Here is a 26,944-nt window from a genome sequence, read left to right as displayed (position 1 = left end):
CAACGAGCCTGTCTAGGATTCAAACGCCTGGCAGACTCAAGGTAAATGAGATTCTTGTGATCAGTCAAGACCACCACACGATGTTTAGCACCCTCAAGCCAATGACGCCACTCCTCAAATGCCCACTTCATGGCCAAAAGCTCCCGACTACCCACATCATAATTGCGCTCGGCGGGCGAGAATTTTCTAGAGAAGAATGCACATGGCTTCATCACCGAGCCATTAGAACTTCTCTGTGACAAAACCGCCCCCGCTCCAATCTCGGAAGCATCAACCTCAACCTGAAAAGGAAGTGAAACATCTGGTTGACACAACACAGGAGCAGAAGAAAACCGGCGCTTAAGTTCCTGAAAGGCCCCCACGGCCGCAGGAGACCAATCAGCAACATCAGCACCCTTTTTAGTCAAATCAGTCAAAGGTTTAACAATACTGGAAAAATTAGCAATGAACCGACGATAAAAATTAGCAAACCCCAAGAACTTCTGTAGGCTCTTAACAGATGTAGGTTGTGTCCAGTCACAAATTGCCTGAACCTTGACGGGATCCATCTCAATAGTAGAAGGAGAAAAAATGTACCCCAAAAAAGAAATCTTCTGGACTTTGAAGAGACACTTTGAGCCCTTCACAAACAGAGAATTGGCCCGCAGAACCTGAAACACCTTCCTGACCTGTAGAACATGAGACTCCCAGTCATCAGAAAACACCAAAATATCATCCAAATACACAATCATAAACTTATCCAGATATTCACGGAAAATATTGTGCATAAAGGACTGAAAGACTGACGGAGCATTGGAGAGTCCAAAAGGCATTACCAAATACTCAAAATGGCCCTCAGGCGTATTAAATGCGGTTTTCCACTCATCACCCTGTTTTATCCGCACCAAATTATACGCACCGCGAAGATCTATCTTAGTGAACCACCTAGCCCCCTTAATGCGAGCAAACAAATCAGTCAATAATGGCAATGGATACTGATATTTGACTGTAATCTTATTCAGAAGGCGATAATCTATACAAGGCCTCAGGGAACCATCTTTTTTTGCCACGAAAAAAAAACCTGCTCCCAGAGGGGACGAAGATGGACGAATATGTCCCCTTTCCAAGGACTCCTTAATATAATTCCGCATAGCAGTATGCTCTGGCAGTGACAGATTAAATAAACGACCCTTAGGGAACTTACTGCCAGGAATCAATTCTATAGCACAGTCACAATCTCTATGAGGAGGGAGCGAATTGAGCTTAGGCTCCTCAAAAACATCCCTATAGTCAGACAAAAACTCAGGGATCTCAGAAGGAGTAGATGAAGCGATTGAAATCGGAGGTGCATCATCATGAACCCCCTGACATCCCCAGCTTAACACAGACATTGTTTTCCAGTCCAGGACAGGATTATGAGTTTGTAACCATGGCAGACCCAGCACTAGTACATCATGTAAATTATATAGTACAAGGAAGCGAATCACCTCCTGATGAACGGGAGTCATGCGCATGGTCACTTGTGTCCAATACTGCGGTTTATTCATAGCCAATGGTGTAGAGTCAATTCCCTTCAGAGGAATAGGAACTTCCAGAGGCTCCAGACTAAAACCGCAGCGTTTAGCAAATGACCAATCCATAAGACTCAGGGCAGCGCCCGAATCCACATAGGCATCAACGGAAATGGAAGACAGTGAAAAAATCAGAGTCACAGACAAAATGAACTTAGGCTGCAGAGTACCAATGGCAAAAGATTTATCAAGCTTTTTTGTGCGTTTAGAGCATGCTGATATAACATGAGCTGAATCACCACAATAAAAACACAATCCATTTTTCCGCCTAAAATTTTGCCGTTCACTTCTGGACTGAATTCTATCACATTGCATAGTCTCAGGTGCCTGTTCAGAAGACACCGCCAACTGGTGCACGGGTTTGCGCTCCCGTAAACGCCGATCAATCTGAATGGCCATAGCCATAGACTCATTCAGACCTGTAGGCGTAGGGAACCCCACCATAATATCCTTAATGGCCTCAGAAAGACCATTTCTGAAGTTTGCAGCCAGGGCGCACTCATTCCACTGAGTAAGCACCGACCATTTCCGAAATTTTTGACAATATATTTCCGCTTCATCATGCCCCTGAGAGAGGGCTAACAAAGCCTTTTCAGCCTGAATCTCCAGGTTGGGTTCCTCATAGAGCAATCCCAATGCCAGAAAAAACGCATCCACACTGAGCAATGCAGGATCCCCTGGTGCCAATGCAAATGCCCAACTCTGAGGGTCGCCCCGCAGGAAAGATATTACAATCCTGACCTGTTGAGCAGGATCTCCAGAGGAGCGTGATTTTAAAGAAAGAAACAATTTACAATTGTTCCTGAAATTCAGGAAGGTAGATCTATCTCCAGAGAAGAACTCTGGAATAGGAATTCTAGGTTCAGACATGGGAGTGTGAACAACAAAATCCTGTATGTTTTGAACTTTTGCCGCGAGATTACTCAGGCTGGAAGCCAAACCCTGGACATCCATGTTAAACAGCTAAGATCAGAGCCATTCAAGGGTTAAGAGGAGGTAAGAAGCAGCTAGACAGCAATTAAGGGCTAGGCAGCAAAACTCTGAAGGGAAAAAAAAAAAAAAAAAATTTTCCCTTAAACACTTCTTTTTCTCCTGCTTCAGCCCCAACAATTAACACTTTGTGGGCCGGCTATACTGTCATGAATCCCAATGGCTAGGGATAGCACAGGACAAGCAAGGTACAAATATATAACGGACGAGCTCTAGGGTGATGGAACCTGGGCTGACCGCTGCCCTACGCCTGACAAACGCAACTAGAGATAGCCAGGGAGCGTGCCTACGTTGGTTCTAGACGCCACGCACAAGCCTAAGAGCTAACTAGCACTGCAGAGAAATAAAGACCTCACTTGCCTCCAGAGGAATGAACCCCAAAAGGTTTAGTTGCCCCCCACATGTATTGACGGTGAAATGAGAGGAAGGCACACACATAGAGATGATATATATAGGTTTAGCAAATAGAGGCCCGCTGTAAACTAGAAAGCAGAACGATACAAAAGGGGTCTGAGCGGTCAGCAAAAAACCCTAATCAAAAAACCATCCTGAGATTACAAGAACCCATGTGCCAACTCATGGCACATGGGGAGAACCTCAGTCCACTAGAGCTACCAGCTAGCATAGAGACATAATAAGCAAGCTGGACAAAAAAAACAAACAACTGAAAATCAGCACTTAGCTTATCCTGAAAGATCTGGGAGCAGGTAGGCAGGAACAAAACAGAGCACATCTGAATACATTGATAGCCGGCAAGGGAATGACAGAAAGGCCAGGTAAAATAGGAAACACCCAGCCTCTGATGGACAGGTGGAAACCAAAGGCCGCAACCCACCAAAGTCACCCAGTACCAGCAGTAACCACCAGAGGGAGCCCACAAACAGAATCCACAACACAAGTCCATCTCCAGAGATCTTACGGTTCCTTTGCCCACGGTACACAACATAACCAAGAAGTTTACAACTCATGGCACTGAAGCTAATCTCTCTAGATGTGGATAAAAGATTAAAGTTGCTGAACATAGTACCTACAATCAAATATGGTGGAGGTTCATGATGCCTTGACTGTGTGCAAGGCATCATGAAATCTGAAGATTACCAAAGGATTTTGGGCTGCAATGTAGTGCCCAGTGCCAAAAAGCTGGGTTTGCGTCTTAGGTCAGGGCCTTAAAGCAGGACAATGACCCCAAACATACTTCAAGAAGCACCTAAAAATGGATGGAAACAAAGCACTGAAGAGTTCTGAAGTGGCCAGCAATGAGTCTGAATTTAAATCCCACTGCACACTTGTGGAGAGATCTTACAATTGCTGTTGGGAGAGGGCAACCTTCAAACGTGAGAGACCTGGAGCAGTTTGCAAAGGAACTGTGATCCAAAATTCCAGTTGTGAGGTGTAAGAAGCTTGTTGATGGTTACAGGAAGTGATTGATTGCAGTTATCTATTCCAAAGGGTGTGCAACCAAATATTTAGTTGAGGGTGCTAACAATTTTGTCTGGCCCATTTTTGGAGTTTTGTGTGAAATGATGTCAAATTTGCCTTTTTCCGAAAACATGTGTAATTGCAGTACTTTTCTGGGAGAAATACTTCATTTTCTTGCACAATTTCACGGGTGCCAACACTATTGACCATGACTGTAAATGACCTATCACGATACCTCCTATCAGTGTGATAGTATGCAGTGAATGACAGTTCTGCCATCCAATCTAGGACAGGGATGTGCTGAGCTGTCTGTATGGTGATTGACAGCTCAGCTGTCCAATCGGATGCTAGGACATGCTGAGCTGTCAGTGTCTTGAGTGACAGTTTAGCCGTCAAATCAGGACCAGGGTGCTCCAGGACTTCATCCATGTTCACAGTTATTACCTAGCTATTTAGCTAGCTCTCTGCCTTAGATTGCTCCCAACTGAAGCTTTGCTGAAGAGATGTGTGTTTGTTCTGTGATCCTAGTTATGTATTCTGATCTTTTCTGCTCATCCTTAGATTTGCCTTGACCATCCGTTTGCCTAACCCTTTTGTAATGATATGCTACCTTATTGGAATTCCCACCTTGGACTGTTACCTGACTACACCTTTGTCCCACCCCTCTATATATGACGTATTCTTGTGGCTTTTGACCTCAGACCTCCTCACTACCCAGCCTCACTGCTTGTCTGTGAGTAGTGACTAGCATCACAGACCTGTTAAGATCTATGGGTAGGTCACAGATTGCCACGGATGTGGTTTGTGGAACCACTGTGCCTCGGACTGCGGAGAACCTGGAAGGACGTGACTAAGTGAGCACCGGACTGTTCACTAGAGCCTTTGATGGTGAGGTTAGACTTGGATCCCGATGAATGCCAGGTGCCACTCCAGGACAGACCAATGTCATGATCTCAATGGCAAGAGAACATAGCATCAGTATATATAGGAACTAGCTCTTGGAAGATGGGAACTGAGCTGACCATGAACTAAACCTAACGCACAACTAGCAGTGGCCGGGTAGCATGCCTACGTTGATTCTAGATGCCCAGCACCAGCCGGAGGACTAAATAAAGCTAGCAGAGGAAAATATTAGTCCTAGCTCACCTCTAGAGAAATACCCAGAAAGGAGACAGAGGCCCCCCACATGTATTGGCGGTGAGTTAAGATGAAATAACAAACGTAGTATGAAAATAGGTTTAGCAAATTTGAGGTCCACTTACTACATAGCAGAAGACAGAAAGGACACTTTCATGGTCAGCTGAAAACCCTATCAAAAACACCATCCAGAAATTACTTTAAAACTCTGGCATTAACTCATAACACCAGAGTGGCAATTCCTGTTCACAAGAGCTTTCCAGACACAGTAACGAAACTACAGCTGTGAACTGGAACAAAAATGCAAAAACAAACATGGACAAGAGTCCAACTTATCTAGTAGTTGTCTAGGAGCAGGAACAAGCACAGAGAGGCTTCTGATAACATTGTTGACCGGCAAGCAACTAACAGAGCAGCAAGGTTATATAGCGACTCCCACATCTTGATGGGAACAGGTGAACAGAGAAGATGAAGACACCAGTTCAATTCCACCAGTAGCCACCGGGGGAGCCCAGAATCCAAATTCACAACAGTACCCCCCCCTCAAGGAGGGGGCACCGAACCCTCACCAGAACCACCAGGGCGATCAGGATGGGCCCTATGAAAGGCACGAACCAGATCAGAGGCATGAACATCAGATGCATTCACCCAAGAATTATCCTCCTGGCTGTATCCCTTCCACTTGACCAGATACTGGAGTCTCCGTCTGGAAACACGAGAGTCTAAGATTTTCTCCACAACGTACTCCAACTCACCCTCAACCAACACCGGAGCAGGAGGCTCAACGGAAGGCACAACCGGTACCTCATACCTGCGCAATAATGACCGATGAAAAACGTTATGAATAGAAAAGGATGCAGGGAGGTCCAAACGGAAGGAAACAGGGTTAAGAATCTCCAATATCTTATACGGGCCGATGAACCGAGGCTTAAACTTAGGAGAAGAGACCCTCATAGGGACAAAACGAGAAGACAACCACACCAAATCCCCAACACAAAGCCGAGGACCAACACGACGGTGGCGGTTGGCAAAAAGCTGAGTCTTCTCCTGGGACAACCTCAAATTGTCCACCACCTGCCCCCAGATCTGATGCAATCTCTCCACCACAGCATCCACTCCAGGACAATCAGAAGATTCCACCTGACCAGAGGAAAATCGAGGATGAAACCCCGAATTACAGAAAAACGGGGACACCAAAGTGGCAGAGCTGGCCCGATTATTGAGAGCGAACTCCGCCAATGGCAAAAAAGCAACCCAATCATCCTGGTCAGCAGACACAAAACACCTCAGATATGTCTCCAGGGTCTGATTAATCCGCTCGGTCTGGCCATTCGTCTGAGGATGGAAAGCGGACGAAAAAGATAAATCTATGCCCATCCTAGCACAGAATGCCCGCCAAAATCTAGACACGAATTGGGTCCCTCTGTCAGAAACGATATTCTCAGGAATACCATGCAAACGAACAACATTTTGAAAAAACAGAGGAACCAACTCGGAAGAAGAAGGCAACTTGGGCAGAGGAACCAAATGGACCATCTTAGAAAAACGGTCACACACCACCCAGATGACAGACATCTTCTGAGAAACAGGCAGATCTGAAATAAAATCCATCGAGATGTGCGTCCAAGGCCTCTTAGGAATAGGCAAGGGCAACAATCATCCACTAGCCCGAGAACAACAAGGCTTGGCCCGAGCACAAACGTCACAAGACTGCACAAAGCCTCGCACATCTCGTGACAGGGAAGGCCACCAGAAGGACCTTGCCACCAAATCCCGGGTACCAAAAATGCCAGGATGACCTGCCAACGCAGAAGAATGAACCTCAGAGATGACTCTACTGGTCCAATCATCAGGAACAAACAGTTTATCAGGTGGGCAACGATCAGGTCTATCCGCCTGAAACTCCTGCAAGGCCCGCCGCAGGTCTGGAGAAACGGCTGACAATACCACTCCATCCTTAAGGATACCTGTGGGCTCAGAGTTACCAGGCGAGTCAGGCTCAAAACTCCTAGAAAGGGCATCCGCCTTAACATTCTTAGAACCCGGTAGGTATGACACCACAAAATTAAACCGAGAGAAAAATAATGACCAGCGCGCCTGTCTAGGATTCAGGCGCCTGGCGGTCTCAAGATAAATCAAATTTTTGTGGTCAGTCAATACCACCACCTGATGTCTGGCCCCCTCAAGCCAATGGCGCCACTCCTCAAAAGCCCACTTCATGGCCAAAAGCTCCCGATTCCCAACATCATAATTCCGCTCAGCGGGCGAAAATTTACGGGAAAAGAAGGCACAAGGCCTAATCACGGAGCAGTCAGAACTTTTCTGCGACAACACTGCCCCAGCTCCGATCTCAGAAGCGTCGACCTCAACCTGAAAAGGTAGAGCAACATCAGGCTGACGCAACACAGGGGCAGAGGAAAAACGGCGCTTAAGCTCCCGAAAGGCCTCCACAGCATCAGGGGACCAATCAGCAACATCAGCACCCTTCTTAGTCAAATCGGTCAATGGCTTAGCAATATCCGAAAAACCAGCAATAAATCGACGATAAAAGTTAGCAAAGCCCAAAAATTTCTGAAGACTCTTAAGAGAAGAGGGCTGCGTCCAATCACAAATAGCTTGAACCTTGACAGGATCCATTTCAATGGAAGAGGGGGAAAAAATATATCTCAAAAAGGAAATCCTCTGTACCCCAAAAACACACTTAGAACCCTTCACACACAAAGAATTAGACCGCAAAACCCGAAAAACCCTCCTGACTTGCTGGACATGAGAGTCCCAGTCATCCGAAAAAATCAGAATATCATCCAGATACACAATCATAAATTTATCCAAATAATCGCGAAAAATATCATGCATAAAGGACTGGAAAACTGACGGAGCATTTGAAAGACCAAAAGGCATCACCAAATACTCAAAGTGGCCCTCGGGCGTATTAAATGCGGTTTTCCACTCATCCCCCTGCCTGATTCGCACCAAATTATACGCCCCACGAAGGTCAATCTTAGAGAACCACTTGGCCCCCTTTATGCGAGCAAACAAATCAGTCAGCAACGGCAATGGGTATTGATATTTAACAGTGATTTTATTCAAAAGCCGATAATCAATACATGGTCTCAAAGAGCCGTCTTTTTTTGACACAAAGAAAAAACCGACTCCTAAGGGAGATGACGATGGACGAATATGTCCCTTTTCCAAGGACTCCTTTATATATTCTCGCATAGCAGCATGTTCAGGCACAGACAGATTACCGTATTTTCCGGCGTATAAGACGACTTTTTAACCCCCGAAAATCTTCTTAAAAGTCGGGGGTCGTCTTATACGGCGGGAATCGTCTTGTACGCCGGTGTATATGGTGGGTGGGGAGGGGGAGTGATCCTGATGACGAGGGGGCGTCTCACAGGAAAGTGAGTAATCCCCATTACCTTATCCTAGCGGTGCAGCGTGGGGGTGTCAGTGCTGGGAGCGGCGGCGGCTGCTGTGTTCTGGTGCGGCGGCTCCTCTTCTGTGTGGGGCCTCTGTGCTGTGGGGTGGCGGCGGCAGCGGCGTATCTTTATCCAGTTGGGGCTCCTCCGGCATCTCCTTAGCCCTGGAGGCCCCGCCGCAACTCCATCGGTGCAATGTGGTGGCCTCCGGGAAAATGGCCGCTGCTCAGATTCAGATCTCGTGTCCCGAGATTTCGGGACGAGATCTGAATCTGAGCAGCGGCCATTTTCCCGGAGGCCACCGCATCGCACCTATTGAGCTGCCTCCGGGAAAATGGCCGCTGCATTGCACCGATGGAGTTGCGGCGGGGCCTCCAGGGCTAAGGAGATGCCGGAGGAGCCCCAACTGGATAAAGATATGCCACCGCCACCCCACAGCACAGGGGCCCCACACAGAAGAGGAGCCGCCGCACCAGAGCACAGCAGCCGCCGCACCAGAGCACAGCAGCCGCCGCACCAGAGCACAGCAGCCGCCGCCGCCACTCCCAGCACTGAGACCCCCACGCTGCACCGCTACGATAAGGTAATGGGGGACACTCACTTTCCTGTGAGACGCCCCCTCGTCATCAGGATCACTCCCCCCCCCCCCCCCAAAAGGCACATATTCACCGGCCCTATAAGACGACATAGGGTGTATAAGAAGACCCCCGACTTTTAAGAAGATTTTATATTTTAACTGGTAAAGTTGGGGGGTCGTCTTATACGCCCAGTCATCTTATACGCCGGAAAATACGGTAAATAAACGACCCTTTGGGTATTTACTACCCGGGATTAAATCTATGGCACAATCGCACTCTCGGTGCGGAGGTAACGAACCAAGCTTGGATTCTTCAAAGACGTCACGATAGTCAGACAGGAACTCAGGAATTTCAGAGGGAATAGATGATGAAATGGAAACCACAGGTACATCCCCATGAGCCCCCTTACATCCCCAGCTCAACACAGACATAGCTCTCCAGTCGAGGACTGGGTTGTGAGATTGCAGCCAAGGCAATCCTAGCACCAAATCATCATGTAGATTATACAGCACCAGAAAGCGAATAATCTCCTGGTGATCCGGATTAATACGCATAGTTACTTGTGTCCAGTATTGTGGTTTATTATTAGCCAATGGGGTGGAGTCAATCCCCTTCAGAGGAATAGGAGTCTCCAAAGGCTCTAAATCATACCCACAGCGTTTGGCAAAGGACCAATCCATAAGACTCAAAGCGGCGCCAGAGTCGACATAGGCGTCCGTGGTAATAGATGACAAAGAGCAAATCAGGGTCACAGATAGAATAAACTTAGACGGTAAGGTGCAAATGGGAACAGATTTACCAAGCTTTTTAGTGCGCTTAGAGCATGCTGATATAACATGAGTAGAATCACCACAATAGAAACACAACCCATTTTTCCGTCTAAAATTCTGCCGCTCGCTTCGGGACAGAATTCTATCACACTGCATACTCTCTGGCGACTTCTCAGTGGACACCGCCAGATGGTGCACTGGTTTGCGCTCCCGCAAACGCCTATCGATCTGAATAGCCATTGTCATGGACTCATTCAGACCCGCAGGCACAGGGAACCCCACCATAACATCCTTAATGGCATCAGAGAGACCCTCTCTGAAAGTCGCCGCCAGGGCGCACTCATTCCACTGAGTAAGCACAGACCATTTACGGAATCTTTGGCAGTAAATTTCCGCTTCATCTTGCCCCTGAAATAGGGACATCAAAGTTTTTTCTGCCTGAAGCTCCAAATGAGGTTCGTCATAAAGCAACCCCAAGGCCAGAAAAAACGCATCCACATTGAGCAACGCAGGATCCCCTGGTGTCAATGAAAAAGCCCAGTCTTGAGGTTCGCCCCGGAGCAAGGAAATCACAATCCTGACCTGCTGTGCAGGGTCTCCGGCAGAGCGAGATTTCAGGGACAAAAATAATTTGCAATTATTTCGAAAATTCTGAAACCCGGATCTATTCCCCGAGAAAAATTCCGGCCAAGGAATTCTCGGCTCAGATACAGGTGCATGACAAACAAAATCTTGCAAATTTTGTACCTTCGTGGCGAGATTATTCAAACCTGCAGTTACACTCTGAAGATCCATTACAAACAGGTGGACACAGAGCCATTCAAAGATTAGAAGGAGAGAAAAAAAAATTTCAGCAGACTACTTATTTCTCTCCTTTCTCAGCCAAGGATTTTAACCCTTTAGTGGGCCGGTCAAACAGTCATGATCTCAATGGCAAGAGAACATAGCATCAGTATATATAGGAACTAGCTCTTGGAAGATGGGAACTGAGCTGACCATGAACTAAACCTAACGCACAACTAGCAGTGGCCGGGTAGCATGCCTACGTTGATTCTAGATGCCCAGCACCAGCCGGAGGACTAAATAAAGCTAGCAGAGGAAAATATTAGTCCTAGCTCACCTCTAGAGAAATACCCAGAAAGGAGACAGAGGCCCCCCACATGTATTGGCGGTGAGTTAAGATGAAATAACAAACGTAGTATGAAAATAGGTTTAGCAAATTTGAGGTCCACTTACTACATAGCAGAAGACAGAAAGGACACTTTCATGGTCAGCTGAAAACCCTATCAAAAACACCATCCAGAAATTACTTTAAAACTCTGGCATTAACTCATAACACCAGAGTGGCAATTCCTGTTCACAAGAGCTTTCCAGACACAGTAACGAAACTACAGCTGTGAACTGGAACAAAAATGCAAAAACAAACATGGACAAGAGTCCAACTTATCTAGTAGTTGTCTAGGAGCAGGAACAAGCACAGAGAGGCTTCTGATAACATTGTTGACCGGCAAGCAACTAACAGAGCAGCAAGGTTATATAGCGACTCCCACATCTTGATGGGAACAGGTGAACAGAGAAGATGAAGACACCAGTTCAATTCCACCAGTAGCCACCGGGGGAGCCCAGAATCCAAATTCACAACAGACCAACGGACGCTTGGCAGCTGGACGCAGAAGGACAGATTGGATGGTGCAGCAGGCAGAGTTTGAATCAGAGTGCAGCTGGTAGAGTACGTATCAGAGTGCAGCAGGCAGAGTTCGGGTCAGAGTGCAGCAGAAAGGATCTGCACCAGAGTGCAGCAGACAGGATCTACACCAGAGTGCAGCAGGCAGGATCTGCACCAGTGTGCAGCAGGCAGGATGTGCACCATAGTGCAGCAAGGACTGGTACGCAACCTTACACAACTTAGACTGCAGAACAGGAAGGTTGCTCAGGCACCTCCCCAGTGGGGACTAAGCAACATATACATAATGCCCCACAGCCTTCGCTGGGAAGGATGTAGCAAGTGCTAACCCTTTAAGAGGGAGGGAGAGCGTGCAAGCTCTAAGGACATTGATGGAGGCCCAAATGGAAGCTATGCTAGAAGAATGCAGAGCATGGGGATGGGAAGCACCGACCGCAGCGTGGGTGAGTGAAGTGACACGCCGGAGATCCTGCCTGTCAGAGCAGGGATCCAGCATGGTGCTAACAGTGATATACATGAGAATCTGCCTCCAGAGCCTATTTTAAATGAAAACGAGCATTGCCAATGTTAGACATATATGATCAGGAGAGCAGACTGTCAGTCATTACTGTTTCATTTAAAAATTTTAAGGGAGATCTGTGTCCGTCCCATAGATCTTAACAGCTCATTTACATATTAAGAAAAATGTGGATTACTCTGGAATAAGACATTGGATCTCAGATATCAAGGTATCATTTTATTCAGCTTCCTACGACCTGTATGACCTTCTAGACGGTTATGAGGGTTGATCCTACTGACACATTACCTTTAACTTTGCAGCTCCAGCAAGAGGTGGAGTTGTGTTCTTTGTTTGGTTTACAAATAGACTGCACTGTCATAAAATTTTGACAGGAGCATATTTACAGCACATAAGGATATTATATTGCTTTGTGCCATTCTCTTCATTTAAACAACTTTTAGCTGATAACTGAGTTCTTTCATGACTCACCTAGCCAAATCAGTTATCATGCTTCGCACTGACGAGGGCCAACAGCCCGAAACACCGTGTCTGTGAATTGAGATACTGATTTGGCTTTTATCCTAAGTCATATTGCAAGACTCGTTAATGGGTTGAATGTGACTTGTAGGATCGCTACTTCCAACAGGTGGCGCTATAGAGTTTAAGTCCTCTTTTTCTCTTAAGAGGCAATTTGTATATTCTTTCATGACTCAAATGTTTTTGTTTAGTTGCTTTTCTTCCTCCACTTCCCCAATGTGCTATTTTAACTTGTGCCCAAAACCACACAGCAAAATTAATCAAAAAAGAATAAATGAACTTTTCCAACTACGATAATTTTGTTTTACAAATTGAATTAAAATAAAAAAACAACCATAACATTAAAACCATCGGTTTAATACTGGGTAGGTACCAACTGTGCCACCAAAACTGCTCTGACCTGTTGAAGCATGGGCTCCATAAAACCTCTAAACTTGTCCTGTGTTATATGGCTCCCAAATGCTTAAAGCAGATCCTTTAAATCGCTATCCCATTTAAGTGATACACCATAACTCTATGAATGGGGCTGTGTTGCAGTTTCCTACAGAGTGGTTGGACAGGACACTGCTATGAAGGGAAAAACAGTACCATATTATTATTTTTAGAGATTTCACAAACACACAAGAAGAAATGCAGAAAAACAGAAAAACTTGGCCACTCAAATGATGTTAAAGAAAACGTAATTTATAAGGCCATCATCTTCCTTTGTGTCATGATCCATTGCCTTGTGCTCACAAGTCCATTGTAGGAGGTTTCAGTGATGGTCAGGAATAAGCATTGAGACTGTGATAGGTCTATGGCTACATAGTACTATATATGCAGCAGCTCTTCTGTAGGATTGGACCAGGGATACTAGCCTTTTTTCCTCATTCTAACAAATGCATTCTCCTAAGAACAAAGACTATTCACTAGTTGCTTAATATATCTCTCCAATGACTGATGCCATTTTGATAAGATAGTCAATGTTATTTCACTTCACATATAGTTGATTTTAATGTTAGGGTATGTGCACACGTCCGGATTTCTTGCAGAAATTTCCTGAAGAAAACCGGAAATTTTCTGCAAGAAATCCGCATTTTTTTTTTTGCGTTTTTTTTCCGTTTTTTTTGCGTTTTTTTTTTAGCATTCTGCAAGCGTAATTAGCTTGCAGAATGCTAAAGTTTTCCAAGCGATCTGTAGCATCGCTTGGAAAACTGACTGACATAGTGTTTGACAAGTGTGACCAACTTTTTACTATAGATGCTGCTTATGCAGCATCTATAGTAAAAGATAGAATGTTTAAAAAAAATAAAAAAAATAAAAAAATGCTTATACTCACCTGCAGACCTCAGCGGCGTCCGTTCCGTATAGATGGTGTGTGCACGCAGGACCTTCCATGTCGTCGCGGTCACGTGAGCGGTCTCGACCAATCACAGGACCGTGACGTCATCGCAGGTCCTTCACCGCACACCAGCTACAGGAACCGAAGCGGCAGCATGCACCTGAGAGGCGGGAAGACATCGAAGGTGAGTATATGACTATTTTTTATTTTAATTCTTTTTTTTTGACCAATTATATGGTGCCCAGTCCGTGGAGGAGAGTCTCCTCTCCTCCACCCTGGGTACCAACAGCGCATAATCGGCTTACTTCCCGCATGGTGTGCACAGCCCCGTGCGGGAAGTAAGCAGATAAATGGACTCCTAGGTGTGCGGAATCCCCGCAATTCCGCATTTTTAATGAACATGTTGCTTTTTTTTCCGCGATACAATTTTTTCGCGGAAAAAATCGCAACATTTGCACAAAAAATGCGGAATACACTGTAAATAATAGGAGGCATAGGTTAGCGTTTTTTTTGCGTTTTTATCACATTTTTATAGCGAAAAAACGCGAAAAAAACACGAAAAATCCTGAACGTGTGCACATGGCCTTATGGCTGATCACTGTCAACATACAACTGTATAAGAAGCATATGCACCAAACACTATCTTTCGAAGATAGCATTAGTGTGATGAGTCATCACTGATGACAAAGCATTTTATCTTCATTATCTAGATGTCTATTTTCAGTCAGCAAGGAGGCAAAGACTTATCTTTTTGTTGACTCTTCTTGTAGGTTGAATTGATATTTGTAAATTGATGAATAGTTGATATTTACCTCTTATATCAGCTCCTATGATTTATTACAATCGTAAATTTGCAAAACAGGGATGCAGGGTCACTGAACAATGATATTTGCTGATATATTGATTACACATTATACCAGGCCATGCAGTTTCTTGATTTGCAAACATTGAAGGATAAACTAAATAATCAAAAAATGCCAGGTAATCTCACCACCTCTTCCCATTAACCTGTGAATAATGGCTTGAAGAACAGTTGTGAACTATAAAAAGGGGGTACGCCTCTGTAACAATGCACATCCAGACATCCAAGAGATCCACAGACTCTTTACAAAACCACAGCCAGGAAGACTCTACAGGATATCTGCCAGATCATGACTCCATCACAAGGGACACAGATTTGACATTCTACAGGATGCCAGCTTAGGAGACCATGGCCCCGACTGAAAGAATTCAGATCTGCTTCACTGACCATCATTGAACCCATGGATACATTTGGGAAAGCCACCAGTCACCTGGCTCCAAGGAGATGTTCAGAGAAGCCAGGTTGTGACCCTCAGGTCACCTGGCCTTATACCTCAATGGACTGTCAGTTATCTAAGCTTGTCGTTGCCTTCTCTCTGTGAATGCCACAGGTGGGGGTAGTTGGTCCTGAAAGTCATAGTAACATAGTAACATAGTTATTAAGGTTGAAGGAAGACTTTAAGTCCATCTAGTTCAACCCATAGTCTAACCTAACATGCCCTAACATGTTGATCCAGAGGAAGGCAAAAAAAAAACCATGTGGCAAAGAGTAAGCTCCACATTGGGGAAAAAAATTCATTCCCAACTCCACATATGGCAATCAGACTAGTTCCCTGGATCAACACCCTATCAAGGAATCTAGTATATATAACCTGTAACATTATTCTTTTCAAGAAAGGCATTCAGTCCCCTCTTAAATTTAAGTAATGAATCATTCATTACAACATCATATGGCAGAGAGTTCCATAGTCTCACTGCTCTTACAGTAAAGAATCCGCGTCTGTTATTATGCTTAAACCTTCTTTCCTCCATACGTAGAGGATGCCCCCTTGTCCCTGTCTCAGGTATATGATTAAAAAGATCATCAGAAAGGCCTTTGTACTGTCCCCTCATATATTTATACATTAAAATAAGATCACCCCTTAGCCTTCATTTTTCCAAACTAAATAGCCCCAAGTGTAATACTCTATCTTGGTATTGCAGACCCCCCAGTCCTCTAATAACCTTGGTCGCTCTTCTCTGCACCCGCTCTAGTTCAGCTATGTCTTTCTTATACACCAGAGACCAGAACTGTACACAGTATTCTAAGTGTGGTTGAACTAGTGACTTGTATAGAGGTAAAATTATGTTCTCCTCATTAGCATCTATGCCTCTTTTAACGCATCCCATTATTTTATTTGCCTTTGTAGCAGCTGCCTGACACTGGCCACTAAATGTGAGTTTGTCATCCACCCATACTCCCAGGTCTTTTTCATAGACGTTTTTGCCCAGAGTTTTAGAATTAGGCACATAGTTATACATCTTATTACTTCTACCCAAGTGCATAACCTTACATTTATCCCCATTAAAGCTCATTTGCCATTTATCAGCCCAAGCTTCTAGTTTACATAAATCATCCTGTAATATAAAATTGTCCTCCTCTGTATTGATTACCCTGCAGCGCTTAGTGTCATCTGCAAATATTGAAATTCTACTCTGTATGCCCCCTACAAGGTCATTAATAAATATGTTAAAAAGAAGAGGGCCCAATACTGAATCCTGTGGTACCCCACTGCTAACCGCAACCCAGTCCGAGTGTGCTCCACTAATAACCACCATTTGTTTCCTATCCCTGAGCCAGCTCTAATCCCACTTACATATATAATCCCCTATCCCCATTATTCTCATTTTATGTATCAACCTTTTGTGTGGCACCGTATCAAAAGCTTTTGAAAGGTCCATATACACTATGTCCACTGGGTTCCCTTGGTCCAGTCCGTAACTTACATCTTCATAGAAATTGATCAGATTAGTCTGACAGGAACGGTCCCTAGTAAACCATGTTGATATTGGGTCATGAGGTTATTCCTCTTCAGATACTGCAGCATAGCATCCCTTAGAATGCCCTCCAGGATTTTACCCACAGTAAGTCGCAGCTGGTTTTAATCCCAGGGAGTCAGCGGAAGAGTAAGACTACAATTTTGCATCATCTTGGGTATTTTGCTGGGACTGTTCTATGTGTTATTGTTTGTTGGTTCAATAAATTATTGCAACACTGTTTGCCACTCTATGTTGTCTGAGTAGTATTATGCCCATGGTAAAAGGAGAGCGGGCGTTTGGTGGGATGAGCCCTGCTTCATGCGGTTTCAGCTAAAGGACGAGAGCACTCACTGACCTTTGTGTCTCCACAATTAGCTTTTAAACCATTTGTGTTACAGGAGCCGTTCAGCCGTTCTGTAGAATTGGACTAGATAGGCTATCCTAAGTTCCTCATGGTCCTGTACCTAGTTCTTCAGTGGACCAGTTTTGGGAAAAAAGTATTTAGTCAGCCACCAATTGTGCAAGTTCTCCCACTTAAAAAGATGAGACAGGACATCATAGGTAGACCACAACTATGAGAGTCAAACCGAGAAAAGAAAAGAAAATCACCTTGTCTCATTTGGCAAGATTCATTTTCCAAATTATGGTGGAAAATAAGTATTTGGTCATTAACAAAAGTTTATCTCAATATTTTGTTATATATCCTTTGTTGGCAATGACAGAGGTCAAATGTTTTCTGTAAGTCTTCACATGGTTGCACACACTGTTGGTGGTATGTTGGCCCATTCCTCCATGCAGATCTCCTCTAGAGCAGTGATGTTTTGGGCCTGTTGCTGGACAACACGGACTTTCAACTCCCTCCAAAGGTTTTCTATGGAGTTGAGATCTGGAGACTGACTAGGCCACTCCAGGACCTTCATATGCTTCTTACGAAGCCACTTCTTCGTTGCCCTGGCAGTGTGCTTCGGATCATTATCATGCTGACAGACCTATCTTCAATGCCCTTGCTGATAGAAGGAGGTTTGCACTCTAAATCTCACGATACATGGCCCCATTCATTCTTTCTCGTACACGGATTAGTCGTCTTAGTCCCTTTGCTAAGAAACAGCCCCAAAGCATGATGTTGCCACCCCCATGCTTCACAGTAGGTATGGTGTTCTTTGGATGCAACTCAGCATTCTGGCTCTTCCAAACACGACGAGTTTTGTTTCTACAAAACAGTTCTACTTTGGTTTCATCAGACCATATGACATTCTCCCAATACTCTTTTGGATTATCCAAATGCTCTCTAGCAAACTTCAGATGGGCCCGGACATGTACTAGCTAAAGCAGGGGGACACATCTGGCACTGCAGGATCTGAGTCCCTGGCTGCGTAGTGTGTTACTGATGGTAGCCTTTACTACAGTGGTTCCAGCTCTATGCAGGTCATTCATTAGGTCCCCCGTGTTGTTCTGGGATTTTTGCTCACCGTTCTTGTGATCATTTTGACCCCGCGGGGTGAGATCTTGCGTGGAGCCCCAAATCGAGGGAGATTATCAGTCATGCATGTCTTCCATTTTCTAATTATTGCTTCCACAGTTGATTTCATCACACCAAGCAGCTTGCCTATTGCAGATTCAGTCTTCCCAGCCTGATGCAGGGCTACAATTTTGTTTCTGGTGTCCTTCGACAGCTCTTTAGTATTCACCATAGTGGAGTTTGGAGTGTGACTATTTGAGGTTGTGGACAGGTGTCTTTTATACTGATAACAAGTTCAAACAGGTGCCATTACTACAGGTAATGAATGGAGGACAGAGGAGCCTCTTAAAGAAGGTTTAGGTCTGAGAGAGCCAGAAATCTTGCATGTTTTTAGGTGACCAAATACTTATTTTCCACCATAATTTGCAAAATAAATCTTGCCAAATCAGACAAGGTGATTTTCTGGATTTGTTTCTCACTCTGACTCTCATAGTTGTCTACCTATGATGTCAATTACAGGCCTCTCTCATCTTTTTAAGTGGGAGAACTTGCACAATTGGTGGCTGACTAAATCCTTTTTCCCCACTGCATATCAGGAACACCCCACAAAACCTGATGTTTTGGAGATGCTATGATCCAGCTGTCTAGCAGCACATTTTAGCTTTTTAGAATGTTTCTCCTACCCTTACACTTGCTCATTTTTTTCCTACTTCTAACACATGAATTCTATTAAAAATAAAGACTTTTTACTAGATGCCTAATAAATCCCCCCATGCTGCCACTCCAATAAAATAAGCAATGGTAATTCCCTTAACATCTTAGTGATTTTAATGTTATGGCTGATCAGAGTCAATATGCAACTGTATCAGGAGCAAATAATGTCCATCATAGGAGCCATCATCTCACTGATATTTTCTAAACCAAAGCCAATGAGATGATGGATTTAAATGGCAAATGTCAGAGAGGACATCCATTTGTTATCCCATTGGTTTTGATAATGACATAAAAATACACACTTCTGGAACCATTTATCTCCTTTAGTCTCACATAAATCACACATCGCATTTACATAATTTGACTTTTACCTCCCGTTGAGAATCTGACATTGGATCCACTTTAACTGACTCAGAATGGTCTCAAATTTGGTCCTCATGTACTGGAGGAATATTAAATACCTTAATGTTGGAAACGAACAATAAGGTGTTAAGTATCTGGTACTTGACCCCAGCTAGAGAAACCACAGCAGTCCCTAATTACTCTCCAACTGTCTTAGAGGCTGTAATTTCACCAGTGACATGATCCACATATGGTGGTTATGCCCAATAGTTTGCAGACTCTGGATTAGAGTATACCACCTTATTCTTTCTGTTACATATATTAAAAGGACTCTGTCACCCCAAAAATCGTATTTGAGCTAAGCCCACCGGCATCAGGGGCTTATCTACAGCATTCTGTAATGCTGTAGATAAGCCCCCGATGTATCCTGAAAGATAAGAAAAACACGTTAGATTATACTCACCCAGGGGCGATCCGGCTGCAGTCCGGTCTGATGGGCGTCGCAGTCCAGATCCAGCACCTCCCATCTTCATAAGATGACATCCTCTTCTTGTCTTCCTGCCTCGGCTCTGGCGCAGGCGTACTTTGTCTGCCCTGTTGAGGGAAGAGCAAAATACTGCAGTGCGCAGGCGCCAGGCCTCTCTGACCTTTCTCGGAGCCTGCGCACTGCAGTACTTTGCTCTGCCCTCAACAGGGCAGACAAAGTACACCTGTGCCGGAGCCGCAGCAGGAAGACAAGAAGAGGACATCATCGTATGAAGATGGGAGGCGCCGGACACGGACCGCGACGCCCATTGGACCCGGACCGCAGCAGGACCTCCCCTGGGTGAGTATAATATAACCTGTTTTTCTTACCTTTCAGGTTACATCAGGGGTTTATCTACAGCATTACAGAATGCTGTAAATTAGCCCCTGATGCTGGTGGCCTTAGCTCATATACGATTTTTGGGGTGACAAATTCCCTTTAACCTTCAAACCTGGGAAGCAGGGGCGTAACGACCGCGGTCGCAGCGGTCGCCATTGCGACCGGGCCCCGCAGGTCAGGGGCCCCGGGCCGGCAGGTCAGGGCAGGGCCGGGCTGGACATCGGGCACTTCTGGCAAATGCCAGAAGAGCCGATGCCAGTAGTGGGCCGCTGCACTGTTCCTCGCCGCCGCCGCCGCCGCCGCCGCATTTAACTATACCGGCGTCTATGACACCGGTATAGTTCAATGCAATGATGGAGGAGAGCGTCACCTGACGCTCCCTCTCCCATCATTCCCCGCTCTGCCTCTGACAGTACACTGCGGGTGCGCGATGACGTCATATCATCGCGCACCTGCAGTGTCCTGGGCAGACTGCAGCCACCAGGAGCAGCGCGGGCAAAAGGAAAGGTGAGGAGAGTTTTTTTTTTTCTTTTTCACCGGACTGTGGGGCCATTATCGGGGGGGGGGGGGAGATGAGATGCGGGCTGTGCTCTATATACCCCTGTGCTGGCTGTGCTCTATATACCCCTGTGCTGGCTGTGCTGCATATACCCCTGTGCGGGCTCTGCTGTATATATCCCTGTGCGGGCTGTGCTGTATATATCCCTGTGCGGGCTGTGCTGTATATATCCCTGTGCTGGCTGTGCTCTATATACCCCTGTGCTGGCTGTGCTGCATATACCCCTGTGCGGGCTCTGCTGTATATACCCCTGTGTGGGCTCTGCTGTATATACCCCTGTGCGGGCTGTGCTCTATATACCCCTGTGCGGGCTGTGCTCTATATACCCCTGTGCGGGCTGTGCTGTATATACCCCTGTGCGGGCTCTGCTGTATATACCCCTGTGCGGGCTGTGCTGTATATACCCCTGTGCGGGCTGTGCTGTATATACCCCTGTGCGGGCTGTGCTGTATATACCCCTGTGCGGGCTCTGCTGTATATACCCCTGTGCGGGCTCTGCTGTATATACCCCTGTGCGGGCTGTGCTCTATATACCCCTGTGCGGGCTGTGCTCTATATACCCCTGTGCTGGCTGTGCTCTATATACCCCTGTGCTGGCTGTGCTGCATATACCCCTGTGCGGGCTCTGCTGTATATATCCCTGTGCGGGCTGTGCTGTATATATCCCTGTGCGGGCTGTGCTGTATATATCCCTGTGCTGGCTGTGCTCTATATACCCCTGTGCTGGCTGTGCTCTATATACCCCTGTGCTGGCTGTGCTCTATATACCCCTGTGCTGGCTGTGCTGCATATACCCCTGTGCGGGCTCTGCTGTATATACCCCTGTGTGGGCTCTGCTGTATATACCCCTGTGCGGGCTGTGCTCTATATACCCCTGTGCGGGCTGTGCTCTATATACCCCTGTGCGGGCTGTGCTGTATATACCCCTGTGCGGGCTCTGCTGTATATACCCCTGTGCGGGCTGTGCTGTATATACCCCTGTGCGGGCTGTGCTCTATATACCCCTGTGCTGGCTCTGCTGTATATACCACTGTGCGGGCTGTGCTGTATATACCCCTGTGCCGGCTGTGCTGTATATACCCCTGTGCTGGCTGTGCTGTATATACCCCTGTGCGGGCTCTGCTGTATATACCCCTGTGCGGGCTGTGCTCTATATACCCCTGTGCTGGCTCTGCTGTATATACCACTGTGCGGGCTGTGCTGTATATACCCCTGTGCCGGCTGTGCTGTATATACCCCTGTGCTGGCTGTGCTGTATATACCCCTGTGCTGGCTGTGCTGTATATACCCCTGTGCGGGCTCTGCTGTATATACCCCTGTGCGGGCTGTGCTCTATATACCCCTGTGCGGGCTGTGCTCTATATACCCCTGTGCGGGCTGTGCTGTATATACCCCTGTGCGGGCTGTGCTGTATATACCCCTGTGCGGGCTCTGCTCTATATACCCCTGTGCTGGCTGTGCTGTATATACCCCTGTGCGGGCTCTGCTGTATATACCCCTGTGCGGGCTCTGCTGTATATACCCCTGTGCGGGCTCTGCTGTATATACCCCTGTGCGGGCTGTGCTCTATATACCCCTGTGCGGGCTGTGCTGTATATACCACTGTGCGGGCTGTGCTGTATATACCACTGTGCGGGCTCTGCTGTATATACCCCTGTGCGGGCTCTGCTGTATATATCCCTGTGCGGGCTGTGCTGTATATATCCCTGTGCGGGCTGTGCTGTATATATCCCTGTGCTGGCTGTGCTCTATATACCCCTGTGCTGGCTGTGCTCTATATACCCCTGTGCTGGCTGTGCTCTATATACCCCTGTGCTGGCTGTGCTCTATATACCCCTGTGCTGGCTGTGCTGCATATACCCCTGTGCGGGCTCTGCTGTATATACCCCTGTGTGGGCTCTGCTGTATATACCCCTGTGCGGGCTGTGCTCTATATACCCCTGTGCGGGCTGTGCTCTATATACCCCTGTGCGGGCTGTGCTGTATATACCCCTGTGCGGGCTGTGCTGTATATACCCCTGTGCGGGCTCTGCTGTATATACCCCTGTGCGGGCTCTGCTGTATATACCCCTGTGCGGGCTGTGCTCTATATACCCCTGTGCGGGCTGTGCTCTATATACCCCTGTGCTGGCTGTGCTCTATATACCCCTGTGCCGGCTGTGCTGTATATACCCCTGTGCTGGCTGTGCTGTATATACCCCTGTGCGGGCTTTGCTGTATATACCCCTGTGCGGGCTTTGCTGTATATACCCCTGTGCGGGCTCTGCTGTATATACCCCTGTGCGGGCTTTGCTGTATATACCCCTGTGCGGGCTGTGCTGTATATACCCCTGTGCGGGCTGTGCTGTATATACCCCTGTGCGGGCTGTGCTCTATATACCCCTGTGCTGGCTGTGCTGTATATACCCCTGTGCGGGCTCTGCTGTATATACCCCTGTGCGGGCTGTGCTGTATATACCCCTGTGCGGGCTGTGCTGTATATACCCCTGTGCGGGCTGTGCTCTATATACCCCTGTGCTGGCTCTGCTGTATATACCACTGTGCGGGCTGTGCTGTATATACCCCTGTGCCGGCTGTGCTGTATATACCCCTGTGCTGGCTGTGCTGTATATACCCCTGTGCGGGCTCTGCTGTATACACCCCTGTGCGGGCTGTGCTCTATATACCCCTGTGCGGGCTGTGCTCTATATACCCCTGTGCGGGCTGTGCTGTATATACCCCTGTGCGGGCTGTGCTGTATATACCCCTGTGCGGGCTCTGCTCTATATACCCCTGTGCTGGCTGTGCTGTATATACCCCTGTGCGGGCTCTGCTGTATATACCCCTGTGCGGGCTCTGCTGTATATACCCCTGTGCGGGCTCTGCTGTATATACCCCTGTGCGGGCTGTGCTGGATATACCCCTGTGCGGGCTGTGCTGGATATACCACTGTGCGGGCTGTGCTGTATATACCACTGTGCGGGCTCTGCTGTATATACCCCTGTGCGGGCTGTGCTGTATATACCCCTGTGCGGGCTGTGCTGTATATACCCCTGTGTGGGCTGTGCTGTATATACCCCTGTGTGGGCTGTGCTCTATATACCCCTGTGCGGGCTGTGCTGGATATACCACTGTGCGGGCTGTGCTGTATATACCCCTGTGCGGGCTCTGCTGTATATACCCCTGTGCGGGCTGTGCTGTATATACCCCTGTGCGGGCTGTGCTGTATATACCCCTGTGCGGGCTGTGCTGGATATACCCCTGTGCGGGCTGTGCTGGATATACCCCTGTGCGGGCTGTGCTGTATATACCCCTGTGCGGGCTGTGCTGTATATACCCCTGTGCGGGCTGTGCTGTATATACCCCTGTGCGGGCTGTGCTGTATATACCCCTGTGCGGGCTGTGCTGTATATACCCCTGTGCGGGCTGTGCTGTATATACCCCTGTGCGGGCTGTGCTGTATATACCCCTGTGCGGGCTGTGCTGTATATACCACTGTGCGGGCTGTGCTGTATATACCACTGTGCGGGCTGTGCTGTACATACCACTGTGCGGGCTGTGCTGTATATACCACTGTGCGGGCTGTGCTGGATATACCACTGTGCGGGCTGTGCTGGATATACCACTGTGCGGGCTGTGCTGGATATACCACTGTGCGGGCTGTGCTGGATATACCACTGTGCGGGCTGTGCTGGATATACCACTGTGCGGGCTGTGCTGGATATACCACTGTGCGGGCTGTGCTGGATATACCACTGTGCGGGCTGTGCTGGCACCCAACACCATGTTGCAGTGCAGGAGATTCCTGCAACAGTCCGAGGCGTATCTAGGGGAAGGGGGTGGGGGGGCGTCACGGAGGTGGGGGGGGGGGGCCCCATTTGGAAGTTCGCACCGGGGCCCATAACTTTGTAGTTACGCCACTGCTGGGAAGCTTTACTTAACAAATTGTATACCTGATATCCTCAAACCCTAATCTCGCTTATATATCCAGCGGCTAAACATGACATAACCTCGGCCTGGAAAAAATCAGGTCTAGACCTAACTGAAGTCGAGAGACATCTCTCATGGTACATGATTAACAAAAAATTAAAAATGAAAGAAAGTTTGGTTCCCTTTGGGCAGAATACGACAACTCTACCCCTTTTACCATGCCCCCTTTTGCCTTAAAACTCCTGATATATCAGGCTCTTCATGAAATATCCAGCAATGATTAGACATGATCCCTTCCCTTCATCCTTTTCTCCTCCCAGACCCTTAATATATACGTCCCCCTTATGGCTCCTTTTGATTACATGCTTGTATTAATGTTTCTGTAAAGTATCATGTTTGCAATATGTTAAAATCCTTAATAATAATCTACAGTATGGTGTAAAATAATGACAGAAAAATGACAGAAAAACTAGAAATACTGTTTTAGAATGAATGGGATGATGGACAGAACAGCTAATGCAACTGATGACATCTATTCTCATTAATTAGATATCTTTTTATTCATTATTTGTACATTATGGATGAATTAACCCTTGGAAGACAAATTATCCGGCCATCCCTCTTTAAATTTTAAGCCACAAAATGATTTATTAACGGAGTATGTATTTACATGGTGATGTGCAAGTGCAAGTTATAAAAAACTTTACTAGATTGAAATTTGTGTTTCATATAGGTCTCAACCTAAATATGTACCTATATAGCACAACTACTGATAAATTAAAAAATAAAAAAAAATACATTTTTATCATTCTTCTAAAAGTGAACATTTTTGCATTATTTTATATAAAGCACTATTGAGAAGGTGACCGACTGCACAGTCTCTAAGGCTCCTCGATTTTAGACGCCCTTCCTGTTTTTTTCACAACTTTCATATTACAGTATCTGTTTTTCTGTTTTAATCATCCTCATGATCTCAATGCGTAAGTTTTCACTTCTACAAATCACACTGTGCACTGTAGAACTAGGAGAGATCTGAAATCACTTTTACCACCTTCTGCAACATTTACAATGAATTCAAGCTTTATTGTTTTTATCACAAAAGACCATATAAAAATACAGCTGAATAATAATAGTGGATTTTTTTGGGTATGCCATCAGCTAATATTCGTGAACTTACCTTTAGCTTGTCTTCCAACTGGACTTGATGTTCTGTTCTTGTTATTATTGCTGGCTGATTCTGCCTTGTTTTGATTGTTTAATGATGCTTTATTTGGCCTTTTTCAATAAAACAGAAATGTAAAATAAATCTATCATATATTATTGTGTGCATGAATCAATTAAAACACTCCAAGATAATAGCAAGATTTCATAAATATAAGCAAATAATGGAGTACAAAAATCCACAAGCAGCAAAAACTAACAAATCCAACACTATTAAATGTACTTGAGCCCAGCTACAGTGGGTACGGAAAGTATTCTCACCCCGTTTAAATTTTTCACTCTTTGTTTCATTGCAGCCATTTGGTAAATTTAAAAAGTTTATTACTTTCTCATTAATGTACACTCTGCACCCCATCTTGACTGAAAAAAAAAACGAAATTTAGAAATTTTTGCAAATTTATTTAAAAAGAAAACTGAAATATCACATGATCATAAGTATTCAGACTCTTTGCTTAGTATTGAGTAGAAGCACCCGTTTGAGCTAGTACAGCCATGAGTCTTCTAGGGAATGATGCAACAAGTTTTTCACACCAGGATTTGGGGATGCTCTGCCATTCTTCCTTGCAGATCCTCTCCAGTTCCGTCAGGTCTTTCAGGTCTCTCCAGAGATGGAGAATTGGGTTTAGGTCAGGGCTCTGGGTGGGTTAGTCAAGAATGGTCACAGAGTTATTCTGAAGCCACTCCTTTGTTGTTTTAGCTGTGTGCTTAGGGTCATTGTCTTATTGGAAGGTGAACCTTCAGCCAAGTCTGAGGTCCAGAGCACTCTGGAAGAGATTTTCATCCAGGATAACGCTGTACTTGGCTGCATTCATGTTTCTTTCAATGACAGTCAGTCCTCCTGTCCCTGCAGCTGAAAAACACCCCCATAGCATGATGTTGCCACCACCATGTTTCACTGTTGGGATTGTATTGAGCAAGTGATGAGCAGTGCCTGGATTTTTCCACACATACCGCTTAGAATTATCACCAAAAAGGTCTATCTTTATCTCATCAGACTAGAGAATCTTATTTCTCATAGACTGGGAGTCCTTCACGTGTTTTTTAGCAAACTCTATGCAGGCTTTCATATGTCTTGCGCTGAGAAGAGGCTTCCGTTGGGCCACTCTGCCATAAAAACCCAACTGGTGGAGAGCTGCAGTGATAGTTGA

At 46.2% G+C, this 26,944-nt stretch overlaps 1 protein-coding gene across 5 annotated transcripts in view; it reads right to left on the bottom strand.

The window, feature by feature from the left end:
• Positions 1-26,944, bottom strand: part of MCF2L2 (MCF.2 cell line derived transforming sequence-like 2) — a 508,511-nt gene that overhangs the window by 87,843 nt on the left and 393,724 nt on the right. For all 5 annotated transcript variants that reach the window (XM_077290424.1, XM_077290423.1, XM_077290425.1 and 2 more), the window contains exon 26: positions 25,753-25,850. In XM_077290424.1, coding sequence (XP_077146539.1) covers positions 25,753-25,850 — 98 coding nt within the window. The remainder of the gene's footprint in view (positions 1-25,752; positions 25,851-26,944) is intronic.

The sequence above is a fragment of the Ranitomeya variabilis genome, chromosome 2 (assembly GCF_051348905.1).
Source record: "Ranitomeya variabilis isolate aRanVar5 chromosome 2, aRanVar5.hap1, whole genome shotgun sequence".
Lineage (NCBI taxonomy): Eukaryota > Metazoa > Chordata > Amphibia > Anura > Dendrobatidae > Ranitomeya > Ranitomeya variabilis.
Note: the sequence above shows the minus strand (reverse complement) of the source record. Positions and strands in the feature narration are given on the sequence as shown.